Source organism: Pteronotus mesoamericanus, unplaced genomic scaffold (assembly GCF_021234165.1).
Source record: "Pteronotus mesoamericanus isolate MK-2021 breed Mesoamerican mustached bat unplaced genomic scaffold, CSHL_Meso_final scaffold_125, whole genome shotgun sequence".
Classification (NCBI taxonomy): domain Eukaryota; kingdom Metazoa; phylum Chordata; class Mammalia; order Chiroptera; family Mormoopidae; genus Pteronotus; species Pteronotus mesoamericanus.
In genome coordinates, this window is record NW_026555304.1 from 82,663 (window position 1) to 99,064 (window position 16,402).

Here is a 16,402-nt window from a genome sequence, read left to right on the forward strand (position 1 = left end):
AAAGCTATATACAGCTTCTTAGCCATGCCTTTGGAATAAGCAGATGCCTGTAGGAAAAAAGCAGATCCTAACACAGGCTCACCTCTCAAGTCCTCCCCTTTCCTTATCTGGAGACCTTGTAATTCTTTACTGCCTTACTGGTTCTCTAAAAGTATTCAAATTGATATTTTACACAATTATTTTCATTCCCAGGTTATTAATTCATAGTGGAAATGTTATTTAAAACAGTAATTCATCATAGCCAGAAGTAGACTTTCTGTATTGATATTTTCATCGAATATTTCAAATAAATATGCCTAACAACTGGCATGTTTATGTCAATTTAACCTACATGGTCCTGTTTGATTCCAACTACAATTCTGTGATCAGCATACCTTGCATCCTTATTTCAGATGTGAGAAACTTTAAGTGCAAAGAGATTGCAGAGATTGCTAAAAGCTAGCAGAGAGAGAGCTGACATTGAAACCCAGATTCTCTGGCTCTAAATCCTGTCTATTGTTAGACCTCGTGGCTGGCAGTAATAAGTATGCATGATAAATGATGGAAGCAACCATGAAAACTGATCTTTGCTATAGGCACCTTGGGTCATCTTAAAATCCCTTTTCTCCTGTGAAATGAATCCAGAATAATAAGTCTCCTTCTCCATACCTAAAATTCCTGAGCTCCTTAATATGTAGGATAATTTAAAAGGAAATCATTCTAAATATTATATAAACATTTCTCTATTGACAAGTCTGTATTTCCCACTTCTTTTCCTGTTTTCTATTGTGTAGCCTAATCTGAATTCTATTAACTATGTTTTTTTTTCCTCCGCAAGATAACTGCTAAAATACCAAGCACAGCAGTTACTAGACCTGTAGCTACTGGATATGGGGTAGGTTTTCTTAAGCTGAAAATATTAAGATGCTTTTTCATATATAGAAGTTCATTTTAGGCAGTTCTTAATAATTTTGGCTATCTTTCAGTCCATGCCCCAGATATATTTTCTGTTTTGAATAGTTATGAACAGTATAAAGTCTCATTTGATTAATAGCTTTGAATATTCTAGTCATTTTGATCATAAATATATCAAAAAATAGTTTATTACCTTTTTCTAATTGTAAACTTTGTGTGTGTTGGTTGACTTCTCTTCATTTTTATATTTAATATAACCAAGTCTCATGTGTACTCCATTCATACATTTTATGTGAAGTTACATGTTATATAAATGTAAATATGTTGGTAATTTTTCAAAAACTTACTAATTAAATCATTAAAAAGTAAAATCTGGGGATATAAGGGGACTAAATGGTAACAAAAATATTAAATAAATAATATAAAAAGTAAAATTTAAGAAAAATTTCAAAGGCATATATTTGGGCATTACTTTTATTTGTGGTATTTGGAGGAAAGATGCTATATAAAAATCCATAAAGGAAAATCTTTTAAATGTTGCCCAAATTTGGATATTTTTAGCTTACAAAGGAACTGGAAAAACATGAGAGAATGAGGCAGAATAATAATAGTTCTTAGAGGTCAGAAAAATGGTTTCAGAACCTAGAGGTCCAGGGCACTTGCCTTCATGCTCTCCCTTTATATGAATGAAGAAAGTAGCCTTTATACATAATATGGTATGACTGTGTGTTATGTGAAACATGCCTTTATTAATCAGCCCACATATGTATTAATTATAAATTCGATTTTTGGTGCTGTTTCAGAATAGGAGAAAGTAAATACTTTCTGTGAGGGCTTAGGCTTCCAGGCCAGAGAGTCTCTGTTGCTACTCTGCATTCGTAGTGCTGGAACAGCCACAGATGGGCATGGCTGTGCCCAGGGAAACTTTATTTACAAGGCTGAGGGTTGTAGTTAGCTGATACCTGCTTTAGAGTTTTACTGTTTGATCCTGTGTCCTCAGATGATACATGGAAGATTGTGATTAGGTTCATTTGCCAATAGAATGAAAAAAGTTATAAAAAATGTTTTATAACTTTGTTTATAAAATTAAGTGTAGATATTTTAAAAATTATTTTAACTAATTTTTCTGTTTACTAGTCCAAAACATCCCTGGCATCATCAATGGGAGGAAGACCAGTGACAGGGGTTATCCAGGTATTTCTGTCAGGTGGTTGATCATTTGGGGCTTCTCTCTTGACTTAGCATATTATTACTAAAGTTTTCTTTTCTTTATTGTATTATTTTAAAATGTTAAAGAAGATGTTACTGATAAAATGACCCTGATTATTTAAAGTGTGGGCTACATGTTGGACTATTTGAAACCTTTAAGGGCAAAGTCTCTGGACTTCCTGAAACTTCAGATGAGATCCCACTGGGGAGTGGATGTGGACTGATGGTTTGCTTGTGTGGTACACTGTGGGACCCATTTTTCCTGTCATTTACAACCAGGTCTGTGATTTTTCTCATGGGCATAGAGGATACCAACGAAAAGTAGGGGAGCAGACAGCTAACAGGCTATATAAGGTGCTATGTAAAAACCCATGAGGTTTTTTATTTTTTTTCTTTTCAAGTGGAGTAAGCCCCATTAGAACAAGGGATTATACATTTGCATGAGAAAGTGAAAATAGAGACAGGGTTGACATAGAGGGGCAGAAGCACAGAATAAGCAGGTAGTGATTAAGAATCAGTATTAAAATTGGGGTTATATTAAGGTATGTGCCAATTGCAGAACTGTAAATACTTTAAAATGATTCCTGTTCTTTTAAGGATGGAGTTACTAGACCCATGACAGCAGTGAGAGCAGCAGGTTTTACGAAAGCAGCTTTGAGAGGTTTGTTATATTGTCTCTACTCATTTTTTTCGGATCTTTTCATATTTCTTACTATTTTTATATGTGTAAATATTATTGCCATTTAAAATCTAACACTGCATTGATTATGAGGTGTGCCATTATTTTAGGTACCATAAGAAAGAAAAAGGGTGATGAAAATACTCTACATCCCAATTGGGGTGGTAGTTGCACTGGCATATTACTTCTCAGATTGTACCAACTGTACATTAAAAATCATGTTTTATTTTACATAAGTTAGAATTCAGTTTTTTTAAAGTAAAGGTAAAAATAGTATTTAAATATAAAATATAAATAATAATTTAAAAATAAAATTATTGTGACAAAAGTTAATGTACATTTACCAATAAGAACAATTAAAAGGCCAATGCCAGGTTGTTGCTCACACGATTGATAATCTAGAGTTCATAATAGGAATAGATTACTGTGGGGGAGGAATAAATACTGAGAGAGCATCTCATTTTTGTTTTTATATGTTAACACAAGTTTTGTTTACATAGTTTTATGTATGTTAAAAATCTCACCAATTTCTTGATAATCAAAATGTTTATGTAGACATTATAAAAGTCTAGCTATTTAATAAATTGGTAATGCAGCCCATTTAATAAATAAATAACTGTGCAAACTTTCATATTTTCTTCAATTATGCTGAGTTGCAGATTAAATATGAATTCTTGAATTATGTCTCAGGGTCTGCATTTGATCCCCTTGGTCAGTCAAGGGGCCCTGCTCCTCCTTTGGAAGCCAAAAATGAAGATAGGTATGTAAGTCCTTATGCTGTTGTTTTATTGTTGTTGCATATGTTTTTATTTTCCAAGTACATAATTCTTAAGTATTTTAAAAGTTTGTGTCAGCAGAATAGTAATTACAACATCATCCTGAGTCCTTGGAAGCAGCAAAAGAAACAAGCCTAAGAAAAAGAGCCATGTGTATCCTGTGTAGTTTTATTATAATATTATTTAACTTGAAGATATATCTAATTTTTATAGAGCCCAATCTTGATTCTCTTGAAGGCCAAATGGGGTTGTAAATGTAATATGATATGCTTATTTAAAAAGGATATTTCAAAGAAAAGAATTATGAGAACATATAAGAAGTTAGTCATTTCAATATTGAGAAACTTAATTTTTATTGTATTAACTTAATTTTGCGTTAGTGGTTAGAAAGTAGCCAAAAAGCTATGGTACAAATTCAGCTGTATATATTTATGGTATCTAGGCACCATTGATGTGTGCATTTTACAAATAGTTTTAGAAGCAAACACTTAATGAGTACACACTGCGTGGCAGGCACTGTGCAAGTACTATACATAGATTTAAAGCACAGAAATCTTGACTTGGTAGCACTAATTAAATGGAAGGACTGAGATGTGAACCCAGGGTATTTTCAGAGCTCATGCTATTAACCACTACACTATTTTACTTCTATATAGTAGGTATTATTAAGTTGTAATCCTTAAATTTAGTATTTGGACTATTGTATAAGTTACCTAATTTTCCTTCCCTTTTCAAGTAACAAGGAACCTCTATAGAAAACCAGTTTATTTTTCCTGTGAAAGGGTACTTGTAGTGAGTGCCATGGGACACAGGCAGACTTATGGGAACACTCAGGAACCTCTTTTGGAAAACTTGACTGTGAGTGTGAGTTGGATCTTTTCTGAAGAGCACAAGCAGGCTTCAGAGGCTTTGAAGAAGTTAAGACTTCAAGGCCAAATCACAGAGGGGAGCAACATGATTAAAACAATTGCTTTTGGTCACTATGAGCTTGATACTTGGTACCATTCTCCCCATCCTGAAGAATATATATGACTGGGACATCTCTATATGTGTGAATTCTGTTTAAAACACATGAAGAGCCAAATGATACTCCACAAATGCATGGCTAAGTATGTGTGGACACACCCACCCAGTGATGAGATATACTGCAAAGGGTCAATATCCATGTTTGATGTGGATGGCAAGAAAAACAAGATCTACTGCCAAAACGTATGCCTGTTGGCCAAGCTTTTTCTGGACCAGAAGACATTGTATTATGATGTGGAGACCTTCCTGTTCTATGTTATGACAGAAGTGGATGACACTGGCTGTCATCTGATTAGATATTTTTCCAAGAAGAATTCATTCCTCAACTATAATGTATCCTATATCCTGTATTGTTACCATGCCTCAGTACATGAGACAGGACTATGGCAAGATGCCCATTGATTTCAGTTATTTGCTTCCCAAAGTGGAAGAAAAAGTTGGCTCCCCAGAACATCCACTCAGGCCTGGGGCTCAAAAGCTGTCACAGTTCTTTGTTACCTGCACAATTTCCAAGGTAAAGAGATTTCTATCAAAGAATTTAGCCAGGAGACAGCTGTGAATACTGTACACATTGTCAGCACTCTGCAAACCCTTCAGATGGAAAGGAAAACACCTAGTTTTAAAGAGACAGGACCTGACTGATGAGTGGATAGCCAAAAAGGCCAAGAGCCCCAACTCCAATAAAACCATGGATCTCAGCTGTTTAAAATGGACCCCTCCCAAGAGCACTTAAAGTGACCTGTTACTCTGAGCCAGCAAACAGCAGAAATCCGTACCCTAGGGATCTGTCATTTCTGTTGCTCTTGTGATTGGCAAGTACAGTATCCTTTGGGAAGGCGATGCCCCTCAGGACTGTCCTGGCTCCGACCTTCATGTACACTGCAGATGCTGGTTCTGAGGAACAATTGTTTTTGCCTCAGTGAGGTTGCCTGGATGGGATCTATATTAGACTTGAGTACCAGTCCCTTGTAGTACTGACCCAAGGTCTTCTGTTTGGTATTGTACCTGTCCAATCACCAGTTCTCTCCTCATGTTTTCTTACTCCATGAGGTTGTGTTGTCTTTTCTAAACTTTGTAATAGTGTTTCTTAATACCTGGTTGCCAGACCTCCAAATAATAGTTGCCACTGCTGGGACCATTCTCATTATTCCTTACATGTGTTTTTTGGATGGGCAGAGAAGAGGTAACACTTCTGACTGTGTGTGCTGGGAGGGGTCTATTCCCTCTGGATTTCATCTCACTTTAAATATTTTCCTCCATTTTTATGGAATGACCTGTTTTGATCAGTATCAGGCTGACCAGAGCCAAATACTTTGGAAGCCCCACCCTGGAATTAGTCTTGGTAACAGCACATTATCTATCTGAAGGAGATGGAGAGGAGTAAGAAGTGGTGATTCTGTATTTTGTGTTGAGTTCACCTGTTGTTACCGAACAAAAGGACCTGTGGGGCGGTGCCCAGATACTATTACTGAAACAACGACACCCCCTTCCCTGGGGTCCCTCGGTTGTGGGTCCTTTGCCCTCCGCCCTTGGAATTATGGCTCTGAATGGCAGAGTTTGGTGAAAAGAAAAAGTAACTATTTATTCAAAAGTTATACAGGTTTGATTAATGGCTAAATGTCACCCTTAAACCTCAAAATCCCTTCAAAACAATCACCAGCACACACACCGCCCTGCCTTCTCCCCTTTGCCCAGTTAGGCCAGTGAGGCCAGTCAGGGTACCGTCCTTCAGAAGAAAAAAAGAACAGAAGTCCGGTGCTCGGCTGGGCAGGCCTCTAGCGGGTCTCAGCACCATCCACTGCATTGCCGCGATCTCCAGCTTTTAATCCATAACCACATAGCACCTTCTCATGGCCCACTAGCAAGAGTCCTTTCTCCCCTCTTTCTTCCCACCTGGTCTTCACATTGTTCCCCAGAGTCTGTGTCCCTTGTTCTCTCCTGCAGGCCCCTGTCTCTCCTCTTTCTCTCTCAGTTACATTCTGTATAAAGTCTTTTTTAACCTTCCTGATTAGCTTAGATGATATGCAAAATAACCCTCTTTGCATATGAGGAATGAAGCTATCCTGTTATTGACATACAAAATGGCTCTCAAAGGCCCTGCTAAAGGCTCCCATCCCCATGGTGGCCTGCCCTGGGGTGGGGAGAATAAATTTTTCTTGGACACCCCAATCTCTGGACCCCATTACAAAAACCCTTTGGTGGGGGCCCTGGCTGTGCCCCGTTACACTGTGAGCAGTGGACCACGTCTTGGTGGAAGGGAATGAGTATTTTTTTGCCTCACCAGAAAGTGCCCAGTAGTAAATGTTTTCTTCCCTCCTTACTTCCTGCCCCTTTTTATGTTTACAGGTGCCAAAATAATTTTCAGTTACTTTTGTGCTGCATGTTAACCGGTTCATTAACTGCAAAAACCTTTTCACCAGTACCAGTCTGATATAACACACCTATATTTCCACATAAGTTGCACTGATTTTGTCTGAACATTCTTGGAGATGTAGAATCTGATTGAAAAGTATCTCAGCTCATGACTCATCAAGGCAGAATCGTCACCCTACCATGTTTACTTCTCTTTTCAATAGCACCTCACACTCCCTCTTGGACTGAAGTGCTCATGCCCTTCCAAGAACTCCTTTTCCATTTCCTCTTTGGGATTTGCCACCATCCCCCTATTCTCTGGTCTCCTATTTTTGGCATCTGAGTGAAGGAATAGATGCTCCCTCTAATTTTGCTCTGGCCCATTATAACCTGCTATCTTGGGGCAGCTTTTGATGTATGACATATCACCCTTCCCAACTTGGTCATCTACAGCACTGCTGTCTTCATGTGGAGCCCTCACCACAATCCCAACTCTGGTCATTTGTGCCTTTCTCTTGTTACCTCTGTATACTACTTATATTTACTGCAGGTTGGGGGGAGCTAATTTTAAGCATGTTCAGTGGCAGCTCCCCGCCAATTTCAGTGTCACTTAAAATTTATCCAAAAGCAACTTCACTGGGAGTTTTCTTAAGGAGTAAAGGCATTTTACAGAAGCTAACCCTTCCCTACATGTGGAAGAATGTGCTGTTCTATATCTATTCCTCAATAAAGCATGTTCTCTGATAAAAAAAGAAAGAAAGAAAGAAAGAAAGAAAGAAAGAAAGAAAGAAAGAAAGAAAGAAAGAAAGAAAGAAAGGAAACCAGTTTATTTTGTATCCTAGTTAATTACAGCATGTCTGCTAATAAAAGTATGTTATTTTATTTAAATATTATATCATTATGGATCTTTTCAGCTGCTAACAGCAGAAGATACATCAGAAACATACACAGCAAGAATATTTACTATGTTATTAACAGAAAGTCTAGAGGAAGGGCAGTCCTAAGGATGGTTAATTTAATTTCTAAGTAACATCAGCCCTGGTGCAGGTTCTCTCTGATCGCTCTTCTCAAGAGCCTGCCCATCCTTGCGATGCGAAGAGTGCCATGAGAGTTCAAAATTTTCATTAATAAAGCCTAGCTGGAGTCAGAAATTTCCAGTCTCAGGTCCCTTTTAAAAAGCAAAGAAAATCTTTCCAGGACCCTACACTCCAAGATGATGTGTCTTCACTTCTTTCTCATTGGCAGAAAAGCACCACTTGCCTATTACTGAACCAAACATTTGGTAACAGAATGAGACTTGGTGGGCGTAGATCCTGTGTGCAAGGAAGGGTGGGTGGCAGGCGCTTTATGAGTATGTCCAGCACTTTCTCCATACAGAGTCCGTTTTTTTGACATTTGATAGGGACAGGATAGTTACTTTGAGTGTCTTCATAAAGTTCCCTTACAGACTTTTGTTTTAAAATTTGCATTGATATTTTAGGTTTTATAATAACAAACTATCAGCAACATTATTAGTGTTTCAGGCAGCCAGAAAATAGAATTCTATACTTCGTTGTAAACTTTATGAAATTACCGTGTATTACGCTCATTGTTCAGTGAGAATTTTGCAGATAGATCTCTGTATCCCACCTGATAAAATTTGTTGGCAGGCTCCACTGAAGAATATGATCCTATAGACAAGGCTATGCTGTTAAATTTATTACTGTATTCTTTTTAAAGATCCCATTTCTGGAGGATTAAGAGAAATACAATGTATTTTGATGTACTCCTAGTAAAATATCTAGACACGGATGTGCATTTGGAGTCCTGTGGTATTTTGCTAGAAGCAAGTGGCAGCAAAAAGAAACAGATGTCATTTTTGAAAGGTGACTGAATAGAGGTGCTGTGTTTGCTACAATAGAGTCAGGGGTTTTAAACTTCTCACTGTTAGAAACTTTCTCTTCAGTGTCTATCTGGTAGTAAATAATAATAGTTATGTTACTTCTTTTATGGAGGGCTTCAGTTTTCCTAACCACCAGATAAAGTTCCCATTTGCCACACATCTGAAAAAAGGATCTGCTTTCTCTTGGGGATGATATATACAACAGCATGGCTTCCAGACTTACCTTACTGCATTTAAGTCCTGGCTCTCTAACTTCCTAGCTATGTGATCTTGGGCATAGCACTTAACTTTCTAAACCTTAGTTTCCCTATTAGTAAGAAAAATAATGATAGTATTTGTATCAAATGTGATTTTGAGAATTAAATGCCATAATTAGGGTAAAGCATGTTGGTCAGTATGAAATTACACTTATGCTAAGTAAATGTTAACTATTTTTACTGTTATTCTGAATAATTACATAATATAACTATTAAAAACAATGGTACATTTGCTATTTAATGACATTTATACATTTGTCTCATCTATGACCTGTTCTTCACTTTTAAAAGCACTTATAATAAAAATGTTAAAAGTAAATTAAATCTTAGTATCAATATATATTATTGGTGATTGAATGATTAGCTGCTCTTTTCTTTAATAGTCCAGAAGAAAAGATTAGACAATTAGAGAAGAAAGTAAATGAATTGGTAGAAGAAAGCTGTATTGCCAACAGTTGTGGAGACTTAAAACTGGTAAGTTTACAGGATTATGAAGTATGTTTATGTATGTATCTGGTTTTATATATGCACATATGCAAACATACATATAAATATTTTTGTTTTGCTATTGACTGGCTTTAGAGTTTTCACTGAAAATTGTTTTGAGAACCTCCAATTGTAAGTCTACTTCATAAGCTCTGATGTCAAAAAAGTTGTCTGACTTTATAATTTTTGACACTGATCATTTCAGTAGGGGAAAATGAATTCTAATGTATTTGTTGATTAAATTTTGCAGGCTGGTAGACTGTTGGATTAGACTCAAAACTACTGAAAGGCATAGCTACCATCATACACACACAGTACAAAAGACTCTTTTCTTATTTAAGCCTCACTACTCTAAAGTATTTTTCCCTAAGTAGACTGCAAAATCATTGTTTTCTTGTTGGGAATCCTACTTTGCTTTTTTAAAATTATTAAATATTTTCTTTTAATCTGCTTTTGTTCACATTACTTTGATTGTTCTACTTAATGAAGATAATTTCTGTGACTTTCGTTATCTGATTAATGAATACCATTAGGAAGAATTGTTTGCTGTGGAAAGCTACTTTTGTTGCTCACAGGACTGGTGGTTTTTAAAATCTAGTTCTAAAAAAAAAAATCTGTTGAATTAACCTGTCTGTAGTTAGTCCCTCAGTAGAAATTGAAGGTTCCTGGCATTCTAAGTAGAAAGTGAGAGCCAAACTAAGCATCTGCAGTAACATTGAGTAGCAGTTATCTCATGACTTGTCTGGATTTTGGGCATCCCAAAAACCAAACAAATCCACCTAAATTCTTGTCTTACAAGACGGAATGAAAATATCCAAAGATTCAGGAGTTGGGAGGAAAGAAAGAAATCAAAGACGATCAAACCTAAAAATGGTGCAAGGTGTGGTGATGAAGAGACTGCACTTAGGGCAAAACTACTGTACATTTTGTCCCTTCCAGAATAGGCACATATTTTTATGACACTGAGCTCCAGTTTAAACAAATTGTCTGGGTGTTTTGTTGTCAAGGGGAGTATATGATAACTGGCAGTACCAGGCATCCATGGCTCAGCTACATGCAGGCAGGTGTTTCCCAAATGCACAGATACTCATAATGAATGCTCAGAGTATAAACTTGATTTTAGGCATTAGAAAAAGCGAAAGATGCAGGAAGAAAAGAGAGAGTGTTGGTGAGGCAACGTGAACAAGTGACAACTCCAGAAAACATCAATCTGGATTTAACTTACTCAGTAAGTATGAATTACCTGTTGTGTAAAATTATTTTGGCTAGGATTTTCAGATTCCAGAAATCTTTTACCTTTTTTATTTCATGTTTCCTTTTATTTTTAAAATCTTATTGAACCTCTGCTGCCTAGAATTTGATTAATAGTAACCTTCCTTTGAATGAGAGTTCATAAGACACTCTCTTTAGTATGTGCAAGATTTTCTTTTATTTAGCTTGATGTTTTTAATAACTTAGTTCAGTACTCACAAACCCACCAGCCAATGAATGACTCTCTTTTGTGAAGACTGCTACTATTTATACTCTGTTCATTGTGGTTACTTTAATGAGATTCTTTTGTGGACTTTTTGTTCTGTGATTTTCAAGATCTTCAAACAAGGCAAATAAGACAATGTTGTATGAGAAGAGTAAAATAAATAAACAAATAATTTCTGGCAAAATTTCTTTAATTCTGAAAAGGCAGTTCCTTGATGTTGATAATGCTGCTTAAAAAGGTGTATTTTCAGTTGGACAAGTCTTCATATGCCAAACACATGGGAAAAGGGACATTTGAAACTGATGAGAAGAATTTTTAGATGTTTACTATCTATAGCTAATATTTTTAATTCCATTATCAATTTATAATGACCATATTTTATCTCTAGAAAGATAATTTGCTATAAATTAATAACTTAAAATATAATTTTTTGAAATAGTTTTTTAATTTTTTAATTTATTGTATTTTTTTCATTACCATTTATCTCCCCTATACCTTCTTCTACCTCCACCCAACTCCTTCCCCTCCACAATCACCACACTGTTGTCCATGTCCACAAGTTTTTTCTTTTTTTTCTTTTTTGCTCAATCCCTCCACTTAAATTATAATTTTTCATATAGAGAATCACTATTCAAATAAAGGTTTAAGATATTTCTATATAAAATGTAATTTATACTTAGGAAAAGAATTTGGTTCACTATCTCCCTTATTCCTTCTATCACCAGCAACATTAACAAAACACAATTACTCTTCGTAGGTCTCCCTGAGATTAATGGATGGCAAATACTACCTAAATTAGAAAGAATACATAGAAAATTAAGGTGAAATTCAGAGGTCAGCCTTACCTATCTGAATGTTGTGGTTCATTTGGAATACAAGATTTTCTCTGTCAACTTCATTTCCTAACTGGTTGGGTGTCTTGATTTAAGCAGCTAACTTTGTTATAGGACTTTAATCTCTAGAAAGATTATAGGCAAAAGGGGCCTAAAATGGTCATTATGTATCTTTTGCAATATTTTTTCCCCTTAGGTTCTTTTCAACTTGGCCAGTCAGTATTCAGCTAATGAAATGTATGCTGAAGCACTAAACACATATCAAGTTATAGTAAAGAATAAGATGTTTACCAATGCAGGTAGGTGTTTATAGTCAGTTTGTCTAGTAAGCATAGTTCTTTTGTAGTGTTCATTTATGTTTCCTCAGTTTATGATTTCTTACAATGAAACGATCTATGTCCTAAAACAAATCTGTATTTATATAGAGGTGTCCTGTTTAAAGATACTACTAATATGAAAATCTACACCAATGCAAATGAGGAAATACAGTTGGTATGAGGTATTAGGTTGGCCAAAAAGCCCATTATGTTTTTTCCATAAAATAAAAAACACATTTTTCATTTTCACCGATAACTTTATTAACTTGGATATTTTGAGTATGTCGGCTACCTCCTGCTATTGGCTTCTAGTGGGTAGAGGCCAGGCATGCTGCTAAACATCTTCTAATACATAAGACAGCTCCACAGCAAAGAATTATTTGGCCAAAATGTCAGTAGTACAAAGAAACTTCACAAACCACTTTCAAAACATTGGATCACTCACAGCACCTTCTCCCTACACTGCACAAATCTTTTTTTGTCTTTCAGTTGTGTTTTTACCTTTCTTGAAATAATAAAGCATAATATGCCAAAAATGTTGCACATGTTTTCCCATCTTCGATATTAAAATGTCTTCACAAAAATTCACCAATTTTGATAAACTTTGTTTAAATGCATGCTGATGTGACAGCTGTCACAATACAATCTAACAAAATTGTTTCAAATGAAGTTAAAAACAACTAAGCACTACTAGAGCTATCATACAGAAAAAAAATAACAGACTTTTTGGCCAATCCAGTAAATTACCTAATAGTAAACAAAAAAATGTATTCTGTCATCACAAGTAGAATGAGTCATGGCAATTCCATTGAGTGTGTTTCCTTTTACATAATTCATTCCAAAGAGGTTATAGTTTATATCTAGCATGTATATTATTGTGTAATTTTTGGTAGCATTATTAAAGTTTATTAATATCATTGAAATGTATGTGGCATTTTTTAGTGTAATTTTAAAATCCCACATTATCTTAGAAGAACACAACTCCAGTTTTCTAAAGTAAATCAATTTTTTTCTAGCTGTATTTTCAGCAGTCCCTCTGTCTTAAGTTCCATTTCCACATTGAATTAGTGTGTGGATTCATGAAAATAGTATGACTATTTTAAAGGCAGACTCTTAGGTAGTGTATGAACCTTTATACCTTGAGAGAAGTGTGAATGACTATGAATTAAAGTTATGTAAAATATAGAAAAATGAATAACATAGACTATTTCACATTCATGCATTTTTTTAAAATTAGGAAGATTGAAAGTGAATATGGGAAATATTTATTTAAAGCAAAGAAATTATTCCAAAGCCATTAAATTTTACCGGATGGCATTAGATCAAATTCCAAGTGTACATAAAGAAATGAGGTGAGTTTACATAATAACTTTGTAAAATTTGTGTTGTATCTCAGAAACAAATAACTCTTTTGACCTGTTGTCAGTGGGTTGAATGTTTTGAGGTGTTTGTACATGAGAAGTATTAGATTTATGTGTTATCTATACTTGCACACATTTGTATAATGGCAAGTTAAAGGCATAGTATATGATCAATTGAGATAAAACTAAGCTACTTAGCCTATATAAGGGATAACCACCAAATACAGCTAACTGCCAGCACAAAATCAAAACTTAGTCCTTTACAGCACACCAGACTCTAGAATGCCAGGCTAGAAATTCAGGCACTCAGACATTTGTGCTATAGATTGACAGTGAAATTGTGGAAGGAAGGGGTTGCTTCTGAATCTTAGAAGAGGAGGTTGGAGGGGGAAACAGGGATACTTTCTATTCCTACAATGTTTCAAGAGCAGACAGTAAATTACCTTATGGACTGGTAATAACCGGAGGAACATAGGTTTCCAGGATATTTACTTGTCATAATTTCCCCCAGGCCCAGTACACTCCCAATGTGATAGTTAATTTATTTGTAAATGCCACCTTCCATGATCATTTGTTTTTTAATTATGCATGATACCTCATTATCATCAGTAAATATCTGGTTTATAAAACAGTGTCCTTAAAGTACTTTTAACCCAGGTGAAGCCAAGAATTGGAGCATTTTAGAAAAGGTAATAATATTAGACAACATATATTAAGTGCTTAATAATCAAGATCAAGAGGTGTGGTAGTTAATTACATTGAGGAAATAATCATTGAGAACAAGAATGGTCAGGAAAGACCTTCTGAAGGAGGTGTACTGGAGAATGGTGACGTAAGTGGAGAGAAGAGGAAATGTTTCAAAGGGAACAGAATGAAAAGAGTGAGAGAGATCATTGGTTATGATCTGGTGAGAGAACTATGAATGAATAAATGTAGTTGAAACAGAGGGATTATGTTGAGGAGTAGTTAGATAAGATGGGATCATAACCTAGAATATCTGTAATCAAAAGATGAACAACAACTATTGAAGAGATGAAGAGAAATCAGAAACTGGAAACTTCATGTTTTGGTCATGTAAAATGGTACATCCACTTTGAAAAATAATTAGTCAATATCTTAAGAAGTTAAATACAGATTTACTATATGACCAGTCGTACTGTATGTACCACTCTCAGGTACGTAACCCAGAAAGTGAAAACATGTTGCCACAGGGATCATATGCAAATGTTCATAACAGCGTCATTCATAATCACCCAAAATGGAAACAATCAATGTCCATCAGGTAGGCTATGGATGAATAAAATGTGGTATGTTCATACAATGGAATACAATTTGGCAATATAAAAGGAATGAAAGAAATGCTGACACATGCTACAATATGAGGAGCATTTAAAAGATTATTTTGCTGATTGAGGGACACCAACACAAAATATCACATTTGTATGAGTCCACTTAAATGCAGCATCTAGAAAAGGCAAATCCAGACACACAAAAAAGAGGTTAATGTTGCCCAGAGCTGGAGGCAAGAATGGGAGTGACTGCTGATGGGCACAGTTTGTTGTTGTTATTTTAGGGTGACAGAAATTACTTAATAAGACCAGGGTTATAGTTCCACAACTGTGTGAACATAGCAGTAATCATTGAATTGGATACTGAAAACAAGGAAATTTTATGATATGTGAATTTAGCCTCAGTAAAGCCTTAACAACAACAACAAAAAAGTCAAGTAGGAAAGAAAATATGAAAACTATCTGTAGAATGTCTTGACTACTGTACTGAGGAGTTCAGACTTAAAGCTGATCCCTGTTTATTTCTCTTTAGGATTAAAATTATGCAGAACATTGGAGTTGCATTTATTAAAACTGGCCAGTACTCTGATGCCATTAATTCATTTGAGCACATAATGAGCATGGCACCAAACCTGAAGGCCGGCTTCAACCTCATTCTCAGTTACTTTGCTGTTGGAGATCGAGAGAAAATGAAGAAGGCTTTCCAAAAACTGATTGCTGTTCCATTAGAAATTGATGAAGATGATAAATACATTTCGCCAAGTGTGAGTATAAGGAAGACTGTTGTAGGAAGACCCTTGGTTATCCTTGCTTTTCTATTTCCAGAAATGAAAAAATTGGAGTGTTTGACTTCTTAGGTTTCTCCAAGCCCTAATGTGTTTCAATTAAATAAGTTTAATTAATGTGTTTTATCATTTTCACTTATGAAAGTATGGTTATAACAGATTGACTGTATAGTTTTCGTCACAAAAACAGAAGAGAATATTAGGAAAAACAGGATTACACGCCATTCTTTAAGAGTAATATAAAGCAAGAGATCCAAGACAGCAGAGGAATGAATGGCAGTCACGCTGGCCTCCTCCCAGGACCAATCTGGAATTACAACTAAATTGTGGAGAAATCACCCGGGACAAGCAACTGAACAATAGCAAGAGAAAAGCCTTACAACCATGGACAGAAAGAAAAAAAAAACAGCTTCAACACAATGTGACTGGTAGGGAGTGTGAGGGAGACCCGAGAGGCCTGACTAGACATCCACAGACGGCAGCTGAAGTGCCGGAGGGCTATTTAAGTGGCCAGCTAGATCCCCCTGAGAAGTGCAGTATCTAATCCCTAAGCTGGGGTCCCCAATCTAGAGCACCAGATCCCAAAAAGTACACAGATAACATCCAGCTGCGAAAAGCGGCAGGGTCTCTCTCTGCTAGAGACAGATGGCTGGAGATGCAAAGAGCTGTTTAAAGGGACAACATATAAATCTTTATTTGTAACCACTTACCTTGGGCTACAGCAAAGGGTGGGAGCAGAGTGGACTAGAGACACTTGAGGAGAGACTGGGGACGGAGGC

At 35.9% G+C, this 16,402-nt stretch overlaps 1 protein-coding gene and 1 pseudogene across 5 annotated transcripts in view; both read left to right on the top strand.

The window, feature by feature from the left end:
• IFT88 (intraflagellar transport 88) overlaps window positions 1-16,402 on the top strand; it is a 211,100-nt gene that overhangs the window by 48,403 nt on the left and 146,295 nt on the right. For all 5 annotated transcript variants that reach the window (XM_054587970.1, XM_054587966.1, XM_054587968.1 and 2 more), the window contains 9 exons: window positions 818-874; window positions 2,032-2,088; window positions 2,701-2,764; window positions 3,473-3,542; window positions 9,459-9,549; window positions 10,685-10,789; window positions 12,068-12,170; window positions 13,426-13,540; window positions 15,371-15,602. In XM_054587970.1, the coding sequence (XP_054443945.1) occupies window positions 818-874; window positions 2,032-2,088; window positions 2,701-2,764; window positions 3,473-3,542; window positions 9,459-9,549; window positions 10,685-10,789; window positions 12,068-12,170; window positions 13,426-13,540; window positions 15,371-15,602 (894 nt within the window). The remainder of the gene's footprint in view (window positions 1-817; window positions 875-2,031; window positions 2,089-2,700; window positions 2,765-3,472; window positions 3,543-9,458; window positions 9,550-10,684; window positions 10,790-12,067; window positions 12,171-13,425; window positions 13,541-15,370; window positions 15,603-16,402) is intronic.
• LOC129082312 (histone acetyltransferase KAT7-like) lies at window positions 4,360-5,317 on the top strand (annotated as a pseudogene).